Genomic DNA, 26,387 nt, shown 5'->3' with positions numbered 1-26,387 from the left:
AAACAGTCGTGCAAGGGCGAAGGCAGCCAGTCAAGGGACAGGCGATTGAACACGAACTCGGAAGGCATAGCTTCGTTTAATTCGAGGTCCACTCTAGAACATAAGATCTAGACCGTGCCATCATCCCTGACCCACAAACCGCGGCTGATTGGTTCGGGCGGTGATATAATTGTCCGGATGAGCGGACCATCATTGCCGCTGAACTGGTCCCTTGAACCCCTCCTATACAGGGTTGCATTGGGCCCCACAACCAAGGACGTTAAGCTGCGGGGTGTCATGACGCTGGGGGGGTTTCCCATGAATCGATCGGCAACGCTTAGGTCTCTCGAGATGGCAGACTTGGCCACGGCTCCTTACTCATGAGGCAAAGGTCGCGAATAAGTGATTGAAAGGGTTTGGGGTGAGTTTGCGGTTGCTCTCTATTCTGAAGATGACGCATCACTGGTCACTGGTTTGCAAAGCCGTATCCAGTAAACTCTCTTGTGTATTTGTATCAGCTTGCGCGTTTGCCAACTCAAAAGGTATTGAGAGATGGCGCCGGCTTTGGTCAAGTCGACAAAAAGTCAACTGATTAAATTACAACCTGATGCCGTCCGCCTGCCCAGAATGAATTTGACCAAAACGGACAAGCTCAAGGGCAGAACGGGGACTTGATCTCCGCACACAGACTAGTTGACACGATATGGAAGAGAATCTTCGAGGCAACTTAAGAGTGTGCGGGACAAACATCATTGAAACAAGAGGCATGTTGCGCATCAAGCGATGTCTGCTCCATGAATGATAACAGCCGTTCGCATTGTCTCAAGTGTCCGCCCTACGTTAGTCTTCCTTGACATCTTCATCTTCGTCATCGCCGCCACCCACATCAAATACTCGGTCGCTCGCGCGTTGCAGAGCAGAGGCACTGAACTTTCTCACACCTTTCCAAACACCCCACATGAAGGTCGCTGCACCCAAAAAGACAAGAGCCATGTTCATGTTCTCGACACGCGCACGTCCTGTTCCGCCTCGACGGCCAGTCGAACCAAGAAAACCGCTAGATCGAAGCTGCCACCATTGCCATGGTGTCATGAGGAGGAGGGTCTTGAGGAATCCGAGTAGGCCGAGGGATAAGAATCCCTTGAAGAAATGCTCTAGCCATGTTCCAGGCTCTTCATGCATCTCCGGTGCGGGTTCTTGGATGGCTTCGATGTCTTCAAGCACGTTTGCAGCAACATCGGCAATTGCGCCTATAGGATCAGACCAAATATTCAGAATCGGATCAGCGATAAAGCCGAGGATGAAAACCGAGACAACAAAGATGAGTATGGTCAGTGATATTTGTGCAAAGGCACCCTGCAAGCGGTTCGCCCATGACAGTCGCTCGAGTTTGTACTGGTAGCCACAAGTAGGACATGCGAAGAAATTTCGTGTGGCAGTCGAGTCGGCGTATCTCCAGGCCTGTAAACAACCCTCGTGGACGTAGCGCTGAGATCCCTTGCACTTGCATGGTGAGATGAGGCGCCCGGACTCAGGGTCTTCGGACTTGTAGATCGGTCGTGGAGGCCTGCTCATGAACCCACTCATGACCGTTGGCTCCTCAAAGGTGGGGTTGACCACTTCGAAGCAGATGCGGCACGTTCGCGAGCCATAATATCGTTGCTTGGGGGGAGCCTCAGGTTGGGGCTGCTCCTGGTGTTGGTTGTGTTTCTCGTCCCGGCTTTGGGTCGCATGCCGGCTGAATTGTGGTATTTCGGCTTCGGCAGCTTGAGAGTGTTCTGGACCATCTGGAAGGTCAGATGGCCAATTCCACTGAGGCTTTGCGGATTCCATGATGGAGCGAGGAAGTGGGAGAGTTGAGGCTGGCAAATTGGTGTCTGCGGAGCTCTCTAAGCATTGAGCTGTCTGAGTTGTGAGGTTTGACTTTACGCTAGCCTGTAAGATGACGGAAAGCCAGAGAATAAAAACTTGAGCTGAAAGTAGCGGTTGACTCGGGAAGGGGGGGTCTTGGCCTGACTTGACCAGATGAGGCAGCACCTACATGGCAGGAAATCAACGTAGATGATATGAATACCTGACCATCTGTCCTTTCGGAAATGGTGCCAAGCGAATAAGATCTTGGACGAAGGTCATGCGTTGGATAGAATTGAAAAAGAATATTCCAGCACCACTTTATTCTGAGCTCCTGCTGGGTGGTCATAGCTTCTTACCTTCTCTAATTACATAAGCAAGCAACGCCGGAATAATAGGACTGCCGATGAAGTCACGTGCATCGCCTTCCCCAGGAGGCCCCATACGGCGGGCAGCTTGACGCGGCGCGAGTTGCCTAGGAGGGAGAGCTTCGTAGCTCCGACAGCCTCACACCTCGTCTCGTTTGACCGCAGCTAACCCACCTTCCATACTTCACGTCACCTTGATCCCAGAAAGCAAACCCCAACAACACAATTCAACAGTCAAGCAATGGCCGACCGTTACTCTTTCTCGCTGACGACATTCTCGCCCAGGTATGTCGCTCGATTCAATGTTGTATGACGTTCATGTGCTGACTTGACAAAGCGGCAAGCTGGTTCAGATCGGTACGCTTCCACTCTGCCCCCACCATTGCTTATTCGCTACGACGATGAAGCCAAAGACTCGACAATTGAGCTAACAATCTTCCAGAGTATGCTCTGAACGCCGTCAACCAGGGCGTCACCGCCCTTGGCATTAAAGGCAGGCCCGCTTGCCCCTCCTTCCACAACCCATGCTAACCCCTCGAAAGCCACCAACGGTATCGTCCTCGCGACCGAGAAGAAGTCATCATCGCCGCTTGCCGACCCTAGCTCGCTGTCCAAGATCAGCCACGTTACCCCAAACATTGGAATGGTGTACTCAGGCATGGGCCCCGACTACAGAATATTGGTGGACAAGGCTCGCAAGGTGTCCCACACCGGCTACAAGCGCATTTATAACGAGTACCCGCCCACGCGGATATTGGTGCAGGACGTCGCTCGCGTGATGCAGGAGGCAACTCAGTCTGGTGGTGTTCGGCCTTATGGTGTCAGCTTGCTCATTGCGGGATGGGACGAGGGTATCTTGCCCGAGGACGAGACCGAGACCAAGGAAGGCGAGGAGAAGAAACCCACTGGCAAGACCGGTGGTACTCTGAAGGGCGGTCCCATGCTGTACCAAGTCGACCCCTCTGGAAGTTACTTCCCCTGGAAGGCGACGGCCATCGGCAAGAGTGCCACGTCCGCCAAGACGTTCCTGGAGAAGAGATACACCGAGGGCTTGGAGCTTGAGGATGCCGTGCACATTGCGTTGCTCACGCTCAAGGAGACCATTGAGGGAGAGATGAATGGAGAGACCATTGAAATCGGTGAGTACCTGAAGCTTGCAACATGGCATATAAACATCTAACTGGAAGTACAGGTATCGTCGGACCCCCAGCGGACCACTTGCTCGGAATCGAGGGTGTTGAGGGTGCCACAGGCCCCCGCTTCAGGAAGCTCAGTCCTCAGGAAATCGAGGATTATCTTACGAACTTGTAATTTCCGTGACGGCTGGAACGGTCTAACCTTGTATCATAGAACAGCATAGAGACAGGGGGGCAGCGAGGATCTCCGAGCTCTAGAATCAATGGATGGCCTGCAATGATGACTTTACGAAACATGCTGACCTGTGAATATCCATAACCGCATTAGCCTGGACTCTGCAAGTGCACGCTTTTGTTATGAATGCGCTGTCCCAACAACATAGAGAACAGTCCGTAACGGAGCAGACATCTCTCCGCTCCGATATCGCCATTGTCCCTCTAGGTCAAGAAAGACGGGGCTGCTGCTGACAAGAGATTGGGAAGGCGCTGCAACTCATCAGGCAGCAGCTGCAGCTGTCCACTGCCGAAGCCGTTCACGAATGTCGGACGTTGTCGGCTGCCACAGTTCATTGGTTTCTCCAATTTTGAAACGCCCGTTGATAACTGTGCCGCAAAGATACAGTATAGATGCTCACCTGATGGTCCCACTTGACGACATAGTAAGGGGATTTATTATATTCGAGCTGCACATCAGTCGACAGATGACGCTTGTACGGCATTCTACGTTGCCCAGACTGACCAGACCCCAATGAGCCGCTTGAGAGCCGCCGCCGCCCTCCCATGCACTGAATCAAATTACACGGTACTGCGCCATACCATCGGCTTCGACTCCAATCAAACATCACACCCAATTCGGACGTCCGCCATGCACTGTACCTAATCTCGACATCATGCGACGTGTTTTGCACAAAGACTGGGTACGATTTCTTGTCTAATCGAAGTAGACAAGTATGGCCCAGTTGTTGATGCACTTCGCCACTCTTCGTTCCAAGTTTGAAGAGAGGGGTAATCTTTAGTCACTCTCTTTTTACTCGCATCGGCCCCGAGACGGCTTTTTGACGGTACCCTACCTTAGACGGTTGAGTAGCCGAAATGAGAAGCTTATATGGCAGCCGAGGCTGAGCCTGAGATGCAACGCTGGTGATCGAACGTCGATGATGCACTGCGCTTTTATCCGCAGCCACGGCTGCCTTCCAGTTGGTGTGATACCAAGATAGCTATTGCCCCCTGGAAGTGTCTCACTGCAGGAACGAACGAGCGAGTGAACATGAGTTCGAGCCACGTAGTTTCGGGTCCCGGATTCCGAAAAGTTTGGCATCGGCCCCGGTAAGACCAGGTCCCCCAGCCCGGGGTGGGTGCGGGTGATTGTGGGCACTCTCAAAAACGGCAAATGGTGCTTCCACACCTCCTCAACCTCCCGAAGTTCAAGATTTGATCCACTAGGGTCCATGTCAGACTCGTTGATTCTTTCCTCCGAGCGGCACCATCTCCATTCTCCCGGCTTCGCTCTTGGGGTTTTCCACTACGAACGCTGCTCAGATTCGTCATCGTATTGGTGGGTAAGCCGCCTTATGGTCTCCCCGTCGCTCGTGCCGACGACTCATTGCTCGCACGCAATGGAGTCATGAGCTAGCTACCATGTTACGCGCCATCGTCATTTCCTAATGTCCCGTTCTCTTCCGACAACTCCTCAAGGGTTCCTGCTTCGACAACCAAGATGACTCTTTGCTTGCTGTGCGTAATTCGTTGCGAAGTTGCCTACGCATTGACTAGAGGTGGGTCGGCCTCCTACATAGTCTTGAACCTAATACAACCTGGAGAGTACGCAAGTGCGTATTGTTTTGCAAACGCAACTGCCATCACGCACGCGGGGCTTTGAGGTTAGTTTCCCTCCCCCATCGACACGTCGCTTGCAAATAAGAACCTGCAAACCCCACAAATTATTGCTAGGCATCCATCACCGCGCCGAGTTCCAAAGTTCTTAAATTTTTTTGGGTACTTTTGTACCCACACACGCAAGCGCTGTTGCGACAAGACTCGTGGCACCATCCACAGTTTTCGCGATTAAGTCAGCAATCGTCGTCAGGCAGTCGTTGCTCGCCCAGCGACGGCCTAGAGTCGCACCCCGGGAACTACATCGAGCACGCCGTGTCCATACTCCCCGTATCACCCGAGCTCTTTCTGAGGGTCCCGAAGGCATGGCTAAATTTCCCTTTTTGAGCCGCGTCATTTAACCTTACCTGGCTTGGTCACATTGACTCATACCGGCCACACCGCTGACGGGGTCATCTTATCATCCTCCCAAGTACTCCAAGTATGCAGCAACTGCTTGCTTCTGCTTGGCTAATCCGGAAGTACCTGGCGTCCTAGGACTTTGACGAGGACCTTAGGACTGGGTCTCCAGGTCCACACTAGCACCGTTTGACAATGGATGATTGTCTCCAGTCGTCGTCCTCCGACGGCACTGACCCGTCGGAAGATGTTACGCCTGCTTATGCACCGGCCTCCAGGACTCTTAACCAAGAAGGCGTCTCTGCCGTCGCCGAAGAGGTGTTCCTGAACAATGAGGCTTCATCGCCTTCAGACGAGCCCACTGCAGGCACACCGGTCATCATGAATGCGAGGGCGTACCAAACTGAAATGTTTGCCCAAAGTATGAGGCAAAACATCATTGTGGCTGTGAGTGATAGTCACGCAAACTCAATTCAATTTTAAACAGCCGATGGAGAACTAACAACCGGCAGATGGACACTGGAAGTGGCAAAACACAGGTGTTAGTGGACTTGTTTGGAAGCCTCTGAGTGTGCAATACTTACACGAGCTTCAACAGAGCTGTCTTGCGTATAAGAGCAGAAGTGGAAAGAACTTCATCAGAGCATGTTGGTTTAATCTACCCCGTGCCGTCATGACCTGAGCTCATTGAGGCAGATTGTCTGGTTCCTGGCACCCACAGTATCACTCTGTGCTCAACAATTCGCGGTGCTCCAGTCTCAGATTCCCGAGGTTCAAATCAAGTTTCTCAGTGGTGATGACAATGTCGACTCGTGGTCCGATCAGGGAACGTGGGATGGGGTACTTCATAATGTGCGGATAGTTGTGTCAACATACCAAATATTGTTGGATGCGTTGTCACATGCTTTCGTGCGTATGACGAGGTTGTCTCTGATCGTTTTCGACGAAGGCATGTTTTCAAAAACACTCTTAACGGTGCACAAGCTGACTCTTGCGAAGCTCACAACTGCATCGGCAGGTCTCCGGGGAGCAAGATTATGACGGTCTTCTATCATGAAGAGAAGCGCAGAGGTCGTTATACACCTCACATCTTGGGCTTGACGGCAAGTCCAACATTTGGTTCTAAAGTCGAGGGTATCAATGCCCTTGAAACAACACTGGACGCCGTTTGCAAGAGCCCGACGATGCACCGCACCGATCTTCTTGCTTGTGTCAAGAAGCCGAATATGGCCTACGTCTCCTTTCGACCTCGGAGAGACTACAAAACTCCAAATAGCCTGCGAAGCCTGAAAGAAGCCATGCAATGCCTCAATATCTTGGATGACCCTTATGTCCTTCATCTTCAATCTGAGGGGACCGACCGCAGCCAGCGCGCCCTCATGGAAGTTCTGGAGAGCCACAACACCTACACAAAAAACCAAATGACGTCGTTTGGTCGCCAGGCAAATCAGATATTTCGTGACCTAGGTTCTTGGGCCGCAGATTACTACATCTGGGTAGTCATATCACGATTCATGGCTGCATACCGGTCAGAAAGCATCTTGCTGGACACGTGGAAGGACGACGAAAAACAATATCTTGCCAAGATTCTCAGTCAGGTCGAGTGCTATTGCCCGTCGGAGGATTCCATAAGTCGCGAGGTTCTCTCAGAAAAGGCTTTCATTCTTATCGAGCAGCTGTTACAAGACAAGACCGACATCATTGGCATCGTTTTTGCCCGGGAGAGGGCAACGGTTTCGGTTTTGTGTCACTTGCTCGCATCGCATAAGCTGCTCCGAGCACGGTATCGGACAGGGGCTATGGTAGGCACTTCGCAGTTGCAGGCCAGAAAGAGAGACATATGGGATCTCTCTCGGCCTGAGGACTTGCAATCGCTGCATCAGTTTCGAACTGGGAAGACCAACCTGCTCATTGCCACTAGTGTTCTTGAGGAAGGCATCGATGTACCGGCCTGTAACCTGGTCCTCTGTTTCGACAACCCGCCGAATTTGAAGTCCTTCATTCAACGCCGTGGGCGAGCTCGGATGAAGGATTCCAAACTTTTGATTCTACACGACGCCTCAGAGTCCACTCAGAGTGAGTGGGAGGCCATGGAAGCGGAGATGAAGAGCCAATATGAAGAACAAGAGCGAGAGCTTGAGCATCTTCAAGAGATTGAAAATACGGAAGAGCCCAAAGAGATGAGTTTCCTGGTAGACCAGACAGGGGCAGTCTTGGATCTCGACAACGCCAAGCAGCATCTTGACCACCTTTGCCGGATGCTATCACCAGGGGAGTTCATCGACTGGAGACCCGATTATATTATCCAGAAGCTTGGCACAACAGATGCGCCTGATCTAAAAGCCACGGTGGCCTTGCCGAGCTATCTCCCATCCCACGTCCGCATCGCCCAGAGCCAAAAGGCGTGGAAATCAGAGAAGAATGCTACCAAAGATGCTGCTTTCCAGGCCTATGTCAGCCTCTATAAGGCAGGGCTTGTCAACGATAACCTCTTACCTTTTAGACCGGAGGATTTCGTACCCGGCGTTGACAAAATACCAGCCATTCTGCAGGTCAACGGTCTGCACAATGCCTGGATCAAGGTTGCCGAGGCTTGGAAAACCGGCGGTAGTCTGAGGTCGACCAGTATTCTACTCAAGGATACAACTGGAGCTATCCAAGGAGAATACGAGATGGTTCTTCCGGTTTGGATCCCAGGGCTGCAGACGATACCCATCTACCTGGACTACAACACCACATGGTCACTCGAGTTCGGGGAACAGCTTCCCGTTGACGAGCTTACGAGCAATGATGACACAGGTGTGCTGCTCGCACTGCCGTACGGCCACCGCTGGGTATCGGCAGACCTCCAACAGATCGTCAGATTCAGCGTAGCCGACGGCGCTAATCTCTCCATGAACCAAATTGGAGTCAATCAGTTCGTCGAAGGACAGATGTCAACGCACGACCCGGCTTTCTTCATACGTGATCAGTCCGGGTGCCCTTACATCTACGACGGCATCATTCCCAACAAGCCAGCACCCCAGTCTGTACAAAAGACGTTTCACGAGTTCGAAACGGCCCCCGATGATGTGCCATACATGGCACTCAAAAAATGGTCTCGTAGATCAGACTTTCTTCATCGGCCGCAAAGCGATCCCAGCCAAAGCCAAAGTACTACCAAGCCATACAATAGAGTCTACCCGATGCCATGGGCGAAGGTGGACACGATACCAGCCAAGTACGCTCAGTTTGGGGTGCTAATCCCTTCCATTCTGCATCGCATCGAAACCTACCTTGTCGCACGAGAGCTATCTATGGGTCTTCTGAGGCCATTGGCGATCTCTGATCCAGCTCTCGTACTTACAGCCATCAGTACGGGGAGTGCGACCGAACCCACCAACTATGAAAGGATTGAATTTCTCGGAGATTCCATCCTCAAATTTTCCGCTACGATTAACGTGGCCGCATTGAGTAAGCAGACCACAACACGTATGCAGCACGACGCACGCACTAATATTAAACACCTCCAGACCCTCATTGGCCGGAACGGCTTCTCTCGTTCAAGAAAGACGGCATTGTCGCGAACTCGACTCTCTGCAAAGCTGCCATTAAGCATGGTCTTGACAAATTCATTCTCACCAAACCATTCACAGGGCAGAAATGGCGACCAATCTACGTGGACGACGTTCTCAAACACGGCGAGACGAAGTCCACAAGAAAGATCTCGACCAAGACGCTCGCGGATGTTGTCGAGGCTCTTATTGGGGCCGCGATGATCGACGGCGGCCTGGAGAAGGCGTTGAAGTGCATGTCGATCTTTCTCCAACAGATCAAGTGGAAGACCCTGGGCGACTGCAGACAGGCGTTGTACGATGTCTCTCCCCCTGGCGTGGAGCTTCCTTCAACCCTCGAACCTCTGGAGCAGCTCGTCGGCTATGAGTTCAACAAGAAAGCTCTTCTGATCCAGTCCATGACGCACGCTTCCTTCAACCTTGGAAATACATTTGGATGCTTGGAGCGCCTCGAGTTCATCGGAGACTCGGTTCTCGACTACGTCATTGTCAAACGCCTCTTCGCCGTCGAACCTCTACTCCCGCACCAGACTATGCATCTCCTCAAAACAGCCATGGTAAACGGCGACTTCCTCGGCTTCCTTTCTCTGGAGCAGTCCGTCAGCCAGGACGAGGTCCTCCTCGGCGATCACAGCGGCAAGGAACCCAACCTGCAGCACTCCCGCTTCGCCCTGCCGCTATGGAAGTTCATGCGCCACCAGTCGCCCGCCATCGCTCTTGAGCAGATTAATGTGTTCAAGCGGTACACCAGGCTCAGGGATCAGATCATCGACTCGATGGAGAGGGGCCAAACGTATCCCTGGGCACTCCTCGCCCGCATGCAGCTCCGCAAGTTCTACTCGGACATTTTCGAGTCTCTTCTCGGCGCCGTTTACATCGACTCTGGAGACCTGGACGTCTGCGCCCAGGTTGTTGAGCGCTTCGGCATCCTGGGATACCTGGACCGCATCATACAGGACAACGTGCACGTGCTGCATCCCAAGGAAGAGCTGGGACACCTCGCCGACAAGGAAAGCGTGACTTATGCTCTCGACGTGCGGCAGACGGACGACGGCGACAAGGAGTATCTCTGCAAGGTCTTGGTCGGCACTCGGTGCGTCGTCGAGGTTGACGGGGGCATTACCAGGGACGAGGTCAAGGTCAAGGCCGCGGAGGCGGCCGTAAACATACTCAAGGCGGAAAAAATGGCGGAAAGGATAAAAGGCATGGCGATTCAAGAAAATAATGATGACGCAGCCGTGGGGCATGCAAGTGACTGATAAAAGTTGGCGCATAGATTATGGGCACGTTCCCGGTCAGACGGTCAGACATGGGTAAGAAGTGAATAGTAGAAAATCATATAACTTTGTCTCTTGTCATCCGATATCTAGAATCTGACTTTGATGTCCTGCCGCCTCCCTGCAAATGGAGAGGCACAATAAGTGCAATAGGAGGGTATACCCGATTCGCCCCTGAACTCCTGACCTAGGAAAAAGATGTCGCTCGTGTTATAACCGTCCCAAAGCCGGACTTCCGAGACCGTGTCCAGTGATACTCTATATCTCGTTGACTGCGGGCTGGTACTGTCGATCTCGAAGTGCTCGAAAGATGAAAGAAATCGTCGAATCGTGCCGAAAATCAGGGGAAACTGCGCCGATGGTGAATGAGCAAAATCCGATATCACTCACCAGGAATGAAAGTAAGAGCCTGCCCGTCAAACAAACGCCTGGGGAGACTGGGGAGAGTCTAGTCGTCGGTGAGGTCAATAGCCACACGGTTGCCTTCGATCTTGACCTTTTTCCATTTCCGCTTGACTGGCTCCTCCGTCAGGTCGACTATCTCGGCGTATTCCCGCTTGATGATCGGACGCCCGTCCTCTTGCTTGACGGCTGGAGAGCCACGGTTGTTCTTCAAACGGTCAGTATTTGGTTGCTTGGTGGGAGAGTTGGGCGATACTGACGTTAATATCGTCGAGGCGTTCCACGGCTAATCGGCGGATCTCGGCCTCGGACATCCCATCAATGGGGCCAGGGCTCGGCGATCTGGGAATGACCAGCTCCTTGTGCAGCGCATCTAGGAAATGTTAGCCGCTCTACCATGATGGCATGGAAGATTGAGCGCATACCTCGGGAGCGATACTTGAAGGTGTAGGCCGCGATGGGATTGCGGTTGTTGAGATACTCTGCAGTAACCATGGGTTTTTTCGAAATAATACCACCGTCGGTGAACCTTGTCCATGTAAGCACAAACGATTGTACTTCAAGGGTACAGGATGAATACTCACGAGGTGCCGTGAGAGACTGCGCGGCCCTTTAGCGCCTTCTCGGCAATCTCGAAGCCATCATTCTGCGCTCCGTAATGGTTCCCAGGAGTGTTGTAAGTCATCGGCCCGGTAATGACCATGGGATAGATGAACACCTCAATGACACCCAGTGACTTTGCCTTTTTGGTGTCCACTTCAACACGTTCGTTCTCGGCATCGTCGACTGAGATGAAGTCAGTAGGAGCGTTGGCGGCACCAGATGAGGCCGAGACATACTCGTGGTGACCTTGGAGAACTTGAATTTGTTCAGGCGCTCGTAACCCGAGGCAGTAGACCTCTCCCGAGAACCTTCGACAGTGGCGTTCCAAACATAGAATGGGTCGAGGTTGAGAAAGTGCCGAGCCTCGCATACGAGGCCGTCGGTACGCTTGCCGTCGATGTACAAGACCAGAGCTAATGCGTGGTTGGGACTCTCCCAGCGGTGGCTGTTGTCGACCTGATAGCGGACGGAGAAGAAAGCGTCGTCCTTGGATTCAACGTAATTAAAGGTGCGCCAGCGGACGTTTTTCCGGTTGATGTCGGTTTCGAAGCCATCCGGGTCTTCATACTCGACGGCGTCCTGGCCGTCGACTTGAACAGTGATCTTGACGCCGGGGAACTCATTGATGATGGCCATCTTTGACCAGACGTGGTGGGCTGCTCAGTCGGAGTGTGTTGTGCGTTATCTGGGGTTGCAGTCGGTGCAGGCTGTGTGGTGGGGAGTTGACGCGGAAGGAATGGAGTAGAACTAGGTTGAGGAGAAAGTGATACCCTACGTGAAGCTGGATGAGAGTGAGGGAGATGGTCGCGACCGAAAGGCAAGTAATTACCACTTTGAGGGAGCTTCAGTTGCAGACGCCTTACGACAGGTTGCGATCGCGGCGTGATTGGTGCTATCCAGGCAGAAGTGGGGCCAAATCAACTGTAATTCACTGTCACGGCAGTAGACGCCTGCTCCCGAAATGCAGCCTGCCTCTTTCCCGCACATCATCGTCCGCCAGGCAGTCGCATGATATCGTCGCCATATACACCTGTTCCATACCGTTCCTTTTTTAGCTAAAGCATCGATCTATTCTTCATCAGAAGGCTCATTTCTCACCATGTTTCATAGAGACAATGCGATCTCATCGACTTTGACCCGCTTTAGCGATGGAACCATGCTGAATAGCGCCGGGTATCTGCAGATCCCACTGCACCAACGGTCCAGAGTGGACTCAAACAGGCCGCGATCGAGGGAGCTCCCCGCCTGAGCTACTCCGGCATGGGCTAAGGTAGATACCCACCTTGCCAGAGGTTTTGGCTCGAGGCAAGATACACCTTTCAAATCGAGACAGACTGTTCAGATATCACGGCCATCTAGTAAACGTCAGCTAGCCCTCGGGCCTGGCGGGCTTGAGGTGAAATCTGGCGGGTGTTTGCTCCTCCATACGCTTTCATGAACTAGCAAAGTACTCAGTATTTGATCGGTTTGGTTTTTTTATGGTGCTTCTGAGACCTCAAGAACTGGGCGAATATAACTCTTGCATCAGAATTGTGTGGCTCGAGGTACAAGTTTGGCAAGGCCAAATTCCTCCGTGCCTTTCTTCCTATTTGACCTGGTCGACAAAAAGCTTCAGGCTTTCAGAATTCGAGAAAGTGATTAAACTCAATTTTCTCACGGTTCCACGGAAGTCTTGCCCTTGTCTGTCGTGAAACACCGTAAATCCATGGAGATCGTAGTTTCTCAATCAGATTAAACTACCACCGCCGTGCTTGCATCTTAGAACGTCTGCCGTTCACGGGAGCTAATTGAGTACCTTGCAAGGAACCGCGCAAGCGAAAACTCTGATACTGTCAAAGAATTCAGAGAAAACGCATTTCGTTTTAAAGAGTCTTTTCTTCCGCGGCCGAGCAGCTGCGTCGAACGCTCTTTCCAGCTTCCAACCTCAAATTCTTGCCCCTTCTCTTCCACCCATTTTCTTCTTTTGCTAATGGATAAATATTTTTGTTATCTCTGAAGTCTTTTTTACGCGTTTCCGCACCTCCTTTTATTTTCACACTCTCTTCTCTGTTCGCGCGACTACTTCTTGTCTCCCACTCCGTAGCTCTCAGCCAAGTGTAATCTAGGCGGATTGTCCAACTTGCCCTCCAACAGCAACCATGACTGTAATCGACGGCCTTCCGGAGATCAAGGTCTCTATTCGCGTCAATGGTTCGAATGAAGACTGCACCGAATATAACGACCCCGAACTCCCCCAAACTCCAGTAAGTCGCGGCACCGCGACTCACTCCATCTCAAAAATCATTGAGAGCCAAGATGACACCAAATTCTCCGTTCACTATGAAGTCCAGGATGCTGGCCGTTGGATCCAAGGTGATCGATGCCTTGGAGTAGCTACTTACGTCGACGGGAACCGCGTCAGCAGGAACGCACTCACGGGGATCTTCCTCCAATGTCAGGTTCTTCGAACGTCTGTAGAGAGAATCACCGAGGTATTAACCACACCCGGAATGGCTATTTTGAAGCCTTTCATCTCTACGGCAATCAAACAAGGTATTTCCTCCACTTCTGTCTCCAGTCACCAGGAAGAACGTCTGATCATATAGGTAGTCGAGGAGGGAGGCGCTTGCGTCACCGAGGACCTTGAAGTTGTGAAGAATATTGGCAACATCGAGATCATCATATTCCGTGCCGATAGATGCGTAGAAAAAGCAAGGGAGTCTATTGCGGTGACTTCGAAAACAGATGTTGCCGAAAAAGCTATGAAAGGGAAGAATTTGACACATGGCACTGAGTGAGTTCAAACTCGTTTCGAGCCGTGTTCGTTTTGACTTACCAATGCCAAATAGTTTCGCGGAGGGACGAGAAGTCTCTAAGAGACGTGGATTTACTTTCACATATCCTGATGGGGAAGTTCGGCTTGCTCGGTTCATCTTCCGATATAAGTCTAAGACCGCTCTCTAAATCGAAGGGATTATCCCTCGCGATCTATCTCCTGAGCCATCGCCCGAACCTCAATCCCAGAGCGCCGCGGACCTTCCCTAGGCTGAGCTGCAGAGACTCGCTCAGGAGCGTCTCGATCAGCTGGTAAGTTTCAGCTGAGCAATAGATCTGAGACATACCCACTGATATCTCGCTAGGCCAAAGTGAAGCGGGAGGTTAAAGCGAGTGTGAAGCGAGAGGCAGAAGGTGATATCAACCTTCGCCCGCGCAAGGTCTACAAGACTGCTAGAGATGGATCTATCGACCTCACTGAGTGAAGTGTTAATTTCAGACGACTCTGAGCATAAAACTTTTGGCACCATGGAGGATCTGGGGGTGGTATGGTTACTTGCTTGAGAAGCAAGAAGTGTGATATACTCCTTTTTGTTCCCCCTTTGATTGCTTTACTGAGGTTCATGGTGAAATAGACTCAAGATTGCCGCATCACACTACACTCGTTTGAGTATCTACGAAGTAAGCAAAGTGGCACCTGATTTCCTGGTCCAGGTTGTAATCCCCCCAGTGAGCGGTCCTCCCCCCCCCCCTTTTTTTTTTTTTTCCTTTTGCTTCTCAGCTACTTCGCCCAATAGTTTGATTAAGAGTCATAAAGTGTAGCAACGAAATCACCTCTTTGAGTGGCCTTGTGTAATGCTCTTTCGTATTCATGACATACTACCTAATGCCACCCAATTCCGCGGTGGCTCAATACTTATTACCTCCATAATCGTACACAAAACCGTCATGGATTCAAATCGGCATCCCCACTTCCTGGACGAGTTTACATCTGTATGTTGATCCTACTACTCTCTCCTGGTAACAAAAGCTATTCTTCTATCTATTCCTGAAGCATTCTGTCTCCCCATATCTCATCGATTTGCAAAGGTCCGTATTATGGCAACTTTGGTGAAGCAGCCTTGGTTGTTGCTCCATGCCGACCTAGCTCTTTTTCTCTGCAATACGAGCCCATAACTTATAGTCTACTCGGAAAGCGCGATTATCTTCCTAGGTCGTGGCGGAGATCTATCGCCGAACGCTGAGGCGGTTTTCCTCACACGATCCAGGTTTCCTGCTCTCAACTAACTTAATTGAGATGGTCTCGTCATCTTCAGTCCCAGTCTGGCATTTCACCCTTGAGTTTTGGCCAGGATTCTTTGTGCTTGAAGCGTTGCATACAGACAGTTCACTTCCTCTTTCTCATTCTCGAATGCGTGCAGTATTATAGTATCCTCAGGGGGTTTAGTCGCTGTGTGAACCAGGGGCTTCCCGCATTCCGGCAGCGCGCTCGAATTGTTGACTTCATCATGAGCCCCTGTCAGTATGAGGCGGTTCTGTCGTGCCTTTCCGGAACATGAAGTCTTGTCCGTTACCAGATGCCCGATGACTTCCTGGGACCTGAGACGAACGGTGGCCATCAATCTGGAGCCATCAACTGTAGAATATCTTGAATGACGCGGCCCAGGAGAGTCTCTATGGAAAATAAGGCGTTCTCCGTTACTTTGATAAGCTTGCAACACACGAATGGTGTTTCCAGCTCGGTCTTCGCCGCATCTGGTCGTTGTGTTCCACAGCATCCTTTCCGTTAATCTTTATCGCCACTCGAGCATAGAGAGAAAAGTTGAAATTCGCAATTGTCCCCACTTCCTTGGTTTTAGCTGGTTCTATATGTTTTGGGTTTCAAAGAAGCTTGCCGAGACGCTCGAGGCAAGGTGCTATGGGTATTTCTGGTTGATGAGGTGCTCTTGAATTCCTGGTCATCTCAAAAGAGAGTCTGCACCTTCCATTTGAGATCAGTTCTCAAGAATATCCATTCCGATGGGCCCAAGAGAGTGCGGGACATCAGGTTACGTGCAACCGAAGGACAACAATTGTGCTAAGTCCCGATCGTTCGTCGAAGTTGCTATACTCTCATTGTTTACCCTCTACTATCCGCAATACCAAACCTTAATCTTGCAGCTGAGTCGGTATTAACAAGATAGAAAGGGCGTACCCTAGGTCGGAAGTCGATGTGTCTCGAGAGGTAAATGAGTCCTTTAAGACGATATGGCAATGAGGACATAGCATCAGGAGTCCCACTGCGGCCATTCCTCACGCTATGTAACGAAGTACAGGACGAAGTAAACGCGGTGTGCGCGCGATGTCTGTGCATATTATCTGTACTCATACTTGGCTGTGAAGACCTCTCCACGGGCTATGGGGCAATCTTCTGCCGTTCTTCTGCCCTTTCCGTCAAATCGAGTCTTTCATATCGAAGCAAGCTTGCCTTCCTCCAACTAAACATAGTTCATTGAGTTATAGTTTTTCGTAAGTGACAGCCTGTAACGACCAAAGCCATTCTGTGGAATATAGAACTTGTCTCAACTAGTCTCGGTGAATGAAACATCTGAAATCTTTTATCGTCGCCCGCCGGTTCGCTCTTCACGGTGAACTTATAATCTCGCGGCTTACATCTCTAGTAGCCGCCCGTCAGATCGATAGTCTCGTGACCGCTTCTCATCTTGATGATCTTATAGGGCCGTGCCGGCTGCTCATCGTCGTCCTGTGTCAGGTCACAGTAGTCGTCGTATGTGCGCTTTTTCAAACTCGACTTTTGAAGTCTCTCGTCCTAAAGAACGTGTTAGTCAACGAAACAGTACTGGATACACATGTGTCGTACTCTCAGCTGTCTTAGCCTTTCTCGAGCAAGACGCTCCACCTCGTCGTCTTGTAGATCTTCAAATCGAGGAAAGCCACCTGATTCGTCGAAATAGACTGATCTGCGCCTAGGCATAGGGTCAGGGCTCGGTGTTCGAGGAATGATGTTTTCGATCTTCAAGGTCTCTGGAAGCACGTCAGCTCTATGTTTCCCAAGAGTGCTGCCATCTATTCACTTGCCTCGTGACCGGTACTTGAAGCTGTACGTTGCCAGAAGTGCCCCAGTGGTAGTCTTTAAAACGCTGTGACGTGGTGGTCCTTCAGATAGACTTTTTGGCGAAGTGAAGCTATGACTTTTTTGTCAGAAGAAGACGTACAGAAGTGGAAAGCAACTCACGAGGTGCCATGGTAGATAGGGCGACCTTTGAGCGCCTCTTCAGGGATCTGGAAGTAGTCCACATCCGGCTCGCGGAAGTCTCTCTCGAGATTCCTGCCCTGCTGACGGCCGAGCATTCCTGACACCTTGCCAAGCTTAACCTTTAACTCGATGTTGCCAAGGTCGCGAGCACGACGAAAGTCGCCATCGGTAGGTTCTTCGTCGACTGTGCGCAATGTCAGTATGTGGCATTGAAGGAACTGGGATACAGATCCGAGACAAGCAGCCTTACCGGTAATGATTGACTGGAACTTGAATCTGCTCTCGACTAAAGCAGAGCGATCATCGTTGGGGTATCTTCTAGAGGAGAAGGTAAAGCGCCAATCGCCCTGTCTGAAGTCCTTGCTCTGACAGAAGCTCTTGCCCATAAACTGCCCATCGATGTACAGGAAGAAAAGGAGACCATATTCTTCGTAGACCCAAGGGTCTATTGAGCGTTCGTCTCCGACCCTGACATGGATGCAAAACTCGGTACCATCTTGACTCTCGATATAGTTTCGAGCACAACGCTCGAATCCTCCCAGGTATCGCTCTCGACGGTAGGGACTTGGGTCGGGGTACTCATCTGCGTTTCTAAGCGAGCTGCTTAATTGAATTGACACATCAACGGCTGGTAGAGTATCGATAATCGTCATTTTTGGGGAATGGATGCCTATGTCAGCATAGAAAGTGCTGCAGGATCGAAGCTAGTGTGCCTGGAGGGGAACCTTTTTGCGACTTTGAAAGCAAATGAAAACAATCTAGCAAAACCTTCGAAAAAAAGGGTTTCAGATCGATGTTGAGAAGGATGTGGTAATAATTCGAGAAAGTCAGGCATTGATTGGTAAAAGACGGATGGTCGAAAGACAACAAGGCCGAGTGCTGGAGGAAGAACCAGGTCCAAGAGTTGAAAAGAAAAGAGATCGATGTCCTAGAGAAACTCTCAGGGCTTTTAATATAAAGATTGGTTTGCCTCTTGAAGGCAGGTGCGCCTTGCACTTCATGATGTGAGAAGGTGCGGTCTTGCAGGTACCTCCTTCCACGATAGGGGAAGGCAACATGGTTTACATCCATAGAGTGAATCTCTTTTTCTCTTTCTAGTTGACGTAGATAGAAAGCCAAAGGATCAAATATCCAAAGTGATTAAGATCATGTTATTTTGATGCCAAAAGCCAGGAAAGCGTCAAATCTCAGTGCTATGGTACAGAATGGAAGAGAGGTCTCGGTGTAAGTGGAAAGAGTTGAAGTCGCGGTTGGGATACGTACCGCAACCGATAGATTCCCAACCATCCGACCCCCGTTGCATTTAAGTGGATCTGCCTGCTGAGGTAAGGCGCCGAGGTGACAGTGACGCTAAAACTGTGAAAGGAAACGGGGATGTGGACTCAACCCCTGCAGCGCGCGCCGAAGGGGGCCCCGTCCGACTCGTAGCGACACTGGAGCTAGCCCAGCTCGCTCAACCTCCCGTCTCCCGCCAACTCGGAAGCCCATGACGTTCAAAGCACCTTTCAGGACTCTTTGTCCATTTCCAATCCACAGGTTCAGATGCGACGATGGTTGATGCCAGACATGTGATGCCCTGCTGATTCGTTGTAACATCAATCGATCCTTCCCCTCTCCTTCTTGCTCCTCTCGTCTTCTCTCCGACCGGAGGAGCGTCAACATGTCTCCAGAGGCCTCCAGCAACATTCGGGTCTTTATCCGCTGGCACGACCAGACTGTCTTCGCTGGCGAGGAGATCAAGTGCACCATCACCTTCAAGAACATTGCCCGCGATCCCAGCCAACAACGACAGTCCCAGCGACTCGCACCTACCGACCGCCCGAGGCATGTGTCGCCATTGCTGAGAGGCAAATCCAGCGCCGGCTTAACCCCGCCGAACTCTGCTCAAACACGCGGTCACCGATCCGCCCTGTCACTCAATGTACCAGCCGCCCAGGCGCGAAGCCGCGCAGGCTCCATACCATGGCCGTCGTCGCATCCCCCTAACGCCCTCGAAAATCGCGGCAATGGGCACAAGAAGTCCGTCTCCATTGTATCGATTGGCTCCACGAGCACGATACACGATGACAGCCAGAGCAATGCTGGTTCTGTCAAGTCGCACCGGTCTGGTCGCGGGCATGCGCGAGCCTCCAGTCTCCAGATCGTCCCTCGCGGAACTGCCCTGGGTCTGGGGCTTACCGCGCCTCACTCTGGTCAGTGTCTTGCCGCTTTCTGTTGACCCGCAGTCCGGTTGTTAACACGCCGCAGCATCACCGAGGCACATCAGCTCGCCTCTGTTCAATTCGACTTCCGCCTCCGACTCACCCCCCGGGACCTCGCGATCCTCCACCGTACCGAATACCCCTGGCGCAACCAGCACACAGCGCCCTATAAGATCTCCAAACAACGCGCTGGCGGAGTTTCGGTTTCCAATGGCCCAGTCTCCGCTGTCAGATACCCAAAGTACACCTATAGCAGCACATCACGATGGGATGTTGAGCCCAAACATGGAAGTTGCTCCACACGTTGTCATACGGTCCAAAGATGGCACCAATGCCAACTACAACGAACCCACGACCCCGGCCATGCGTATACTATCTACGACAAGCATGGGAGGGGGGACGCCACGCAGCAGCGGGGAGTTCTATTCCATGAGCAATAACTCGACAGAAACATTGGCTTCCGAGTACCCAGCGCAGCCCACAAGAGGTCCGATGCGACCGCCGCACTTCCGACGGTCTTCGAACCTCGCGTCTCACCACCCGAAACAACCGGAGTCTTTGATGATGGGTTACGCCCAGATCCAGGGTTCCTTCACACTTGACGGTTCGCTCATTAACCTGGGCCCCTTTGAGCAAGTCAAACGAAAGGCCGTAGTAGGCGGCCAAGGAGGCGGTGTCATCGGAGTGGAGCCTTCGAAACGGGATAGTGGACTTCTTCGAAGTTTTGGCTGGGGAAGCATCAGTAACTCGATCGGAGAGTTGCTTGGAGCCGGCGAAGTCAGCAGCATCAAGGACATGCGCGGCATCGCGAGCTCAAAGTCCGTCCCACTGCTCTCGACACCTCAGTCGATTCTCTTTGTGGACCTGAACCTGGGCCCAGGCGAACACAAAGCGTTTGAGTACTCCTTTCAGCTTCCCAAGGGACTTCCACCGACACATAAGGGGAAGGCGGTGAAAATATCCTACAACCTGGTCATTGGCACACAACGAGCGGGCGGCTCGAAAGAGCAGCAAGTCCGCTCTGTCGAGATACCTTTCAGGGTGCTGGGCAGCGTGAACAGCCACGGGGAGATCCTCGGCCACGACCTCATGACCCCCTACATTATCCTCCGCGACCAGGCAAAGATCAAGACCGTCGACAAGCTGTCGACACTAAGCGAGATCAAGAAGCTGAAGGCGCCAAAGACGGATACAACCATCAACGAGTTCCTCACCTATGTGGACGAACTTCTCGCCAGACCACGCCAAGGGTCGAGTGCAGGCCTGCTGTCGCCCACGGCATACCCCGGGTCCCGACGACCGTCTGCGTTTGAGGACGCGGCAACCGCCACGGAGGCCATCAACTTGGCCATCATGCGCAGCAACATGGCATCCGAGGGCCAGCAAAGCCCCAACCGCTTCGAGATCGCCCGCAACGGGCAGCGCGTCGGCGTGGTCATGCTCACGCGCCCCTCGTACCGTCTGGGCGAGGTCGTTACCATGGCCATCGACTTCACGGACGCCGAGATCCCCTGCTACGCGGTCCACTCGTGCCTCGAGTCCGCCGAGCGGATCGAGCCGCACCTGGCCATCCGCTCCGAGGCGTCCATCCACCGCGTCACGCGAAAGGTGCACGTGTCGGCGTCGGAGGCGACGCTCTACTCCCGGAGGATGGTCTTCACGCCGACGATCCCCATCAACGCGACGCCCGAGTTTGTCACGACGGGCGTGTCGCTCGAGTGGAAGATCCGCGTTGAGTTCGTCGTGCCGAGCCAGGAGACGGAGCTCGAGCGCGAGGCGCCCAGCACGCACCCGCTGCTGGAGCAGATCTCGCGGGACGAGCGCGGGGGGCTGGTCCTCGTGGCCGTCGAGAACGTGGCGTGCGAGAGCTTCGAGGTGGCGGTCCCGCTGCGGGTGTACGGCGCCGTGGCGACGGGGCTCGAGAAGCTCGAGAGGGACGAGGCGCTCGAGGAGGGCCTCGTGGTCTGATGCTCGGGCGGCCGCGGCGTCGTCCGGGACGGGGGGGAAGGGGGGGGGGGGGGATTGGGGGTTTACGATACTTTCTAGAGTCATCACGGCGGTGGTGCACATGTAGAACATGCAGAGTTCGTTGCGGCGTTGGATAGAAAAACCTCTTTTCTGTTTGGAACACGGCACCCGGCCGGTGGAAACCACAGGGCTTTTTATTATTTTAAAGAAGGCAACTCCCGGTTTGGGCGGGTCATGCTTTTCTTTTCTTCTCTCTCACTTTCAGCTTGTACATAATTCCAATGCGAGCGTCGCGCGGCCGGCTCGACGGTCTGGAGTCACATCACGTCACGTCACGTCTCATCTGGCTCGGGGACGATGCTGAGGTGGTCAACGACGGGCAGAGAGCCTCGTCTTGTGATGTCATTTCCGGCGCCTTCCACATAGAGAGAGAAAGGAAAATAAACGAGGAGCGCGACCCGGGCAAAATACTATGTAAAGTCCAAACATGTGCGCAAAAAAACGAGCAAACCAACTCGGCTTCTTGCCCCTTTCCGTACCCATTCATCCCCAGCCTTTCATCATCTCCAAGTCCCCTCCGCCGTTTGTTCCTCAGTATGTCCCTGGGCAAATGTACAAAACTCCAAGCTCCGGTTCGCCTACCGTACCCGATTTCCCCTGTATGGCGGGATTTCTGTTGCAATCAAAAAAAAGAAGAAATATAAAAACTTCGCTGCCGCTACTGCTGCCGCTGTTATTGTTTCGAAAGAGCGATGGTAGAACGACAAATCAAAAAGGGGGCTCGCGTGCCCCCATCCGCAAGAATTATCCCGCAAGTCCATGGCCTCGCGCATTTGAAAGCCTGGCTTCGTGCTGTAGGTGATAAATGCTCTTTCCAACTCAAGAAACGCCAGATAATCGTGTCCAGATAACGCCGTTGTATCCAGCAAGTGTTGTACAGTCCGGTGAGAAAGTGCATAAAAAATACAATGAGCGTGTGCTATGATGATGTAGATGTGGTTTCGTCACCCGTGCCCGGCCGCTGGGGATGAGTATGTCTTCCCGCTCCTCACATGGAGTGGAGACCTCTCTCGCTTGGAAGGTGTTCCGCAGCTTCTCATCGAGCATGGAAGCCAGACGCTCCTCGTACTGGTCAAGGAGACCGCTGAGGAGGACGGTGTCGTGCATGGCCTTTGTCCTCGAGGCCCGTTCGCCGAGCGCGGCGGCAGTCAGGCGCAATTCCTGATCGAGTTCGAAGATGACGTCCTCACTGAGAGGCTCTGTGGACGAGAGCTTCTTTCTATACGCTCTCAGCGTGCGGCAGGTCTGCTCGGTGGACATGTTGAGGCTGCCGAAGCCGCGCAGGTTGGGCGAGCTCTTCTTTGGCGGCAGGCCCAGGGACGGCAGCGAGGGCCGTCTAGACGTTTTCGACTTTGGGCTGATGGGCGGGCTGCCAGACTGGCTACCAGAAGAGCGTCGTGATGGCGTATCTTCGGCTAGCGGGCTGCTCTGCATGGCCGTTTTGGGTGTGCTGACGCTGTTGTTGCTCAGCCCATACCGAGACGGTCGCCTCCGAATGGTTCTGGGAGGCGACCGACGACCGCTCTGCGCAGAAGAGGGTCGCTGGAACTCTGCCAGTTCCGCTTTGGAGAGCACCCGTCTCAGAGGTGGCCTAGCAGCAGCGGATCCGTCTTTCATCGGTGACGGGTCCCTGCAAATGGAAGGCGTGCGGTCCTCTCCTTCCATGCCCCAGAACATCACAGTGCCGTCTGATCCAACACTAATAACCCTCTGAGAGCCATCGTCGTCGTCAGTCAACGTGACGCCGTTGATAGCCTCTGTATGTCCCCATTCTCTATCCACAAAGTGGCCCGACTGGGCATCGTAGAGACGCACAGATTTGTCCGTGTTGGACACACCCAGGAGAACACCCGTGTCTTTGCCCGGAGGCTGACTGAATATTAAAGAGTCCAGTATGGCAGACTCATATCCGCCTTCGTCAACACACTTGAAGCAGTTCAAGAGTTTCCCGTTGGAGAGGTCGTATTGGCAGACCGAACGGTCCAACATCGAGACGAAGGCGGTCCTATCGTCCAGACCTAGAGTGAAGGACGTCGGCGCTGCCTTTAGTGTGTTTGTCCGAGAGGGGAGAGCGGCGATCTCGTCAACCTCGTCCTCCTTGCAGACTAAGTCATAGACTTGCAACGTCCTGTCCAGAGAGCATGTGATGATTTTGTCGTCTGCCGGAATGAGAGTCTGTACGACTCTGGCGGCGAACTCGAGCGTTTGGAAGTGACGGAAATCTCCGGTTGATGAGCGATGGAAGAGTTGGGCCGTCCGGTCCCTGCCACAAGTCGCCAGCAGGAACTTGTTGTCGTCTTCGTAGATGGTGACGCCCTGGCAGTCCGAGGAATGCGCCTTCGTCTCGAGCAGGCATTCCTTTGTCGACAGGTCCATGATTCTGAGGACTCCAAACTTATCGGCTGCTACAAGCATCTTCCCGGCCCTGGTGGCTCGGACCACATTGAGCTGATTAACTGGATCCATCTCGTTTTCAGGGATGGCCTGTTCAATGGGCACTTCGATCGAGCACTTGATCCTGCCCTTCATATCCCAGAAGATGACCTTGCCAGTACCGGACCACGTGAAGAAATCGGCGCCTTGATCGTTCGGCTTCGGCAAGGCTTGGATGCCCAAAATCTGATCCCCGTGGCCGGGTATAGAAATGTGGGAAGGATCTCCCTCGGTCTTCCCTGGCAGGTAGTTTGAGCTCCAGATATCGACGGTGTGTTTCTCATCGATAGTGATGAGATTTTCCGTGAGAAAGCCCATGGCTACCAGTCCAGAGGACGCAACGCTTTTGGAAAGGACTGCGTCCGGGAGACTGTCCAGGACGGCCCTCACGCTAAGCGTCGCGAATTGGCCGGCCTTTCCAGAGAGGTACGCGGTAGCATGCCTGATGGTGATGGAGGAGATTGGAAAGTCGACATTGAGACACCGGATGAGTCTCGTTTGCTTGCCATCGTCCTCCACCATGCACACATCGCCGGCCTCGGAACAGATAATGATGCTGGTTTCGTCAACCACGGCTGCGCAGCTAAAAGTAGCTTCCAGTAGTGAGCCAAGAAGCACATTGCGGCCGTTTAGGAGTCTTTGGGGAGGCTGAGGTGTCGAATTGGCTTCACTGAACCTCGACTTGGACGGTGAAGTGGACTGGGCCTCCTCGACCCGCCATATCTTTATGTGCCGCACGCCGAGTGTGACTAGGCTGTTGCCCATCCAAACCATGCCCTTGATGGTGGAAGTACACCTGTTTTGCTGGTACAACTTGGCAGCACCAGTACGGGGGTCGATTCTCCAGATGAAAAGGAAGCCGTCGTTGGAGGTTCCCAGAGAAGCAAGCCATCTGGTATCAGAAGACCAAGCCACCGCCCTCACGCCGAACCCATGCTCGCTGATAGAAACCAGCGGCACGTCAGACGAGGAATCCTCGAGGTTGAAGATGAGCACGCGCGGAGCGTACCCAGTCTCGCCCACCGCCAGATATCGCCCGTCCCGGCTCAGCGCCAAGCACGTTGCCGCCTTGATGCGCTCACGGCTCGTCCATGTCGAGCTCGGCGAGTCTGACCAGCTCTGTGACTCCCGGATGCCAGCCGCGACCCGGTTCCTGCTATCGTTGGCCTTGGGGGTCGAGGGTGCCGAGTGGTTGTTATGCGACAGGGGCGCGGATCCGTATACGGGGGCGGCCGTCGGGCGGGCGCGGTAGAATCGCTGGGCGTAGTGCTCGCCGTCGACGTCGACGACCACAACGGCGCCGCCCGCGATGTATGCAAAGGAGGAGTTGACGGTGTCAAAGCCTGTGGGCGAGGCGCAGGTGGTGCCGATGACCCGCTTGAGAGAGAGGCGGGATTCGTGGGGGAAGCGTCCCCTAAGGGGGGTCCGAGGGGTCGGTCGTTGTTGGAGGTAGGGGGAGTTTCCCGGCGTAAGTTTGAGCCGGTTCGTAGGAGTCGCGTTCATTGTGTCGCCATTGGCTCGCGAGCGTCGCAAAAGTGGTGGAATTACGAGATGTAGAGAGTTACGGGGCAGAGGTCATGCAGGTGGGTGACGTGATGGAGAATGCGTAAAAAGAAAGAGCGTATGTCGGGTCGGTCGTCGTCGACAAGAGGAGGCGGGAGAAGGAATTAACGATAGGCGCGCCGAGCGGTATAAGTCGGGAGAAAAGGAGAGAGAAAGAGAGAGAGAGCGAAGTCGCTGGCGGTCTGAGTCTAAGAGGATGCAAAGCTGCGAAGACATTGTTAGTCTGGGAATGTCTCAGGCAATTGGCAGAACAGTCAATTGTGCATCGAAAGATGGGAGCTTACAGTGACATCAGGCAGGGAGACGTTCCCCAGAACCTGCAGGAATTAGTGTAAAAAGAAAAGATGACGGCTGGTCTCCGAGAGTGGAAGAAGAGGAAAAGGACGCGATGTGCCGAAAAGGTGAGGAGGGTTGTGGAAGAGTGGTTTTCCCAGCGATTGGAGCTGGACGGGGTCAGGGTTGGAGCCGGTTGGGCCCAAGGTGAGCCTGCCGGGAAGCGCCCTGGTCTGGGGAGAAGGGTTAGAATGGCCTTTGCCTTTGGTGAGGCGAGCTCGAGTGAACCCTGCAGTGCGTGTGCTGCTTCCTTCCTTGCCTGCTTGCCCTGTGCTGTAGAGGAGGTCCGCCGGTTGGGTCGCAGCTGCAGGATGGAGCGGGAGGAGCTGGGAGAGCAGGGTGGGATGGATGGGATGCAGCGATGGTGGTGGGAGAGAAGAGCACCGCAGCATCGGCGAGCGAGCGCGGGGGGGTTGA

The 26,387-nt window shown here is 53.2% G+C and overlaps 11 protein-coding genes across 11 annotated transcripts; 5 read left to right on the top strand and 6 right to left on the bottom strand.

The window, feature by feature from the left end:
* Positions 1-819: 819 nt before the first annotated feature.
* Positions 820-1,812, bottom strand: ColSpa_10178 (E3 ubiquitin-protein ligase MARCH4; the record flags this gene model as incomplete). The annotated part of the gene is made up of 1 exon (XM_049276390.1): positions 820-1,812. The coding sequence occupies one exon, from the start codon at positions 1,810-1,812 to the stop codon at positions 820-822; it is 993 nt and encodes a 330-aa protein (XP_049132347.1).
* A 627-nt stretch (positions 1,813-2,439) lies between these two features.
* Positions 2,440-3,509, top strand: ColSpa_10177 (putative proteasome subunit alpha type-3; the record flags this gene model as incomplete). The annotated part of the gene is made up of 3 exons (XM_049276389.1): positions 2,440-2,483; positions 2,667-3,337; positions 3,391-3,509. 3 exons carry the CDS (start codon positions 2,440-2,442, stop codon positions 3,507-3,509), a joined length of 834 nt encoding a protein of 277 aa, XP_049132346.1.
* A 2,252-nt stretch (positions 3,510-5,761) lies between these two features.
* On the top strand, positions 5,762-6,068 carry ColSpa_10176 (uncharacterized protein; the record flags this gene model as incomplete). The annotated part of the gene is made up of 2 exons (XM_049276388.1): positions 5,762-6,013; positions 6,054-6,068. The coding sequence occupies 2 exons, from the start codon at positions 5,762-5,764 to the stop codon at positions 6,066-6,068; spliced, it is 267 nt and encodes an 88-aa protein (XP_049132345.1).
* A 535-nt stretch (positions 6,069-6,603) lies between these two features.
* On the top strand, positions 6,604-10,379 carry ColSpa_10175 (dicer-like protein 2; the record flags this gene model as incomplete). Its single annotated transcript, XM_049276387.1, has 2 exons — positions 6,604-9,019; positions 9,079-10,379. The coding sequence occupies 2 exons, from the start codon at positions 6,604-6,606 to the stop codon at positions 10,377-10,379; spliced, it is 3,717 nt and encodes a 1,238-aa protein (XP_049132344.1).
* Positions 10,380-10,845: 466 nt separating this feature from the next.
* ColSpa_10174 (uncharacterized protein) lies at positions 10,846-11,294 on the bottom strand (the record flags this gene model as incomplete). The annotated part of the gene is made up of 3 exons (XM_049276386.1): positions 10,846-11,007; positions 11,060-11,172; positions 11,225-11,294. The coding sequence occupies 3 exons, from the start codon at positions 11,292-11,294 to the stop codon at positions 10,846-10,848; spliced, it is 345 nt and encodes a 114-aa protein (XP_049132343.1).
* Positions 11,295-11,379: 85 nt separating this feature from the next.
* On the bottom strand, positions 11,380-12,038 carry ColSpa_10173 (uncharacterized protein; the record flags this gene model as incomplete). Its single annotated transcript, XM_049276385.1, has 2 exons — positions 11,380-11,585; positions 11,639-12,038. 2 exons carry the CDS (start codon positions 12,036-12,038, stop codon positions 11,380-11,382), a joined length of 606 nt encoding a protein of 201 aa, XP_049132342.1.
* Positions 12,039-16,812: 4,774 nt separating this feature from the next.
* ColSpa_10172 (uncharacterized protein) lies at positions 16,813-17,130 on the bottom strand (the record flags this gene model as incomplete). Its single annotated transcript, XM_049276384.1, has 2 exons — positions 16,813-16,965; positions 17,017-17,130. 2 exons carry the CDS (start codon positions 17,128-17,130, stop codon positions 16,813-16,815), a joined length of 267 nt encoding a protein of 88 aa, XP_049132341.1.
* A 257-nt stretch (positions 17,131-17,387) lies between these two features.
* ColSpa_10171 (uncharacterized protein) lies at positions 17,388-18,065 on the bottom strand (the record flags this gene model as incomplete). The annotated part of the gene is made up of 2 exons (XM_049276383.1): positions 17,388-17,596; positions 17,663-18,065. The coding sequence occupies 2 exons, from the start codon at positions 18,063-18,065 to the stop codon at positions 17,388-17,390; spliced, it is 612 nt and encodes a 203-aa protein (XP_049132340.1).
* A 1,007-nt stretch (positions 18,066-19,072) lies between these two features.
* ColSpa_10170 (uncharacterized protein) lies at positions 19,073-19,630 on the top strand (the record flags this gene model as incomplete). Its single annotated transcript, XM_049276382.1, has 1 exon — positions 19,073-19,630. One exon carries the CDS (start codon positions 19,073-19,075, stop codon positions 19,628-19,630), a length of 558 nt encoding a protein of 185 aa, XP_049132339.1.
* Positions 19,631-19,898: 268 nt separating this feature from the next.
* Positions 19,899-21,581, top strand: ColSpa_10169 (protein sat1; the record flags this gene model as incomplete). Its single annotated transcript, XM_049276381.1, has 1 exon — positions 19,899-21,581. One exon carries the CDS (start codon positions 19,899-19,901, stop codon positions 21,579-21,581), a length of 1,683 nt encoding a protein of 560 aa, XP_049132338.1.
* A 1,004-nt stretch (positions 21,582-22,585) lies between these two features.
* ColSpa_10168 (mitogen-activated protein kinase-binding protein 1) lies at positions 22,586-25,577 on the bottom strand (the record flags this gene model as incomplete). The annotated part of the gene is made up of 2 exons (XM_049276380.1): positions 22,586-22,602; positions 22,634-25,577. The coding sequence occupies 2 exons, from the start codon at positions 25,575-25,577 to the stop codon at positions 22,586-22,588; spliced, it is 2,961 nt and encodes a 986-aa protein (XP_049132337.1).
* Positions 25,578-26,387: the final 810 nt, after the last annotated feature.

This window comes from Colletotrichum spaethianum, assembly GCF_022836535.1.
Source record: "Colletotrichum spaethianum MAFF 239500 DNA, contig33, whole genome shotgun sequence".
NCBI classification, from domain to species: Eukaryota; Fungi; Ascomycota; class Sordariomycetes; order Glomerellales; family Glomerellaceae; genus Colletotrichum; species Colletotrichum spaethianum.
This window is presented reverse-complemented; position numbering and strand designations above follow the sequence as displayed.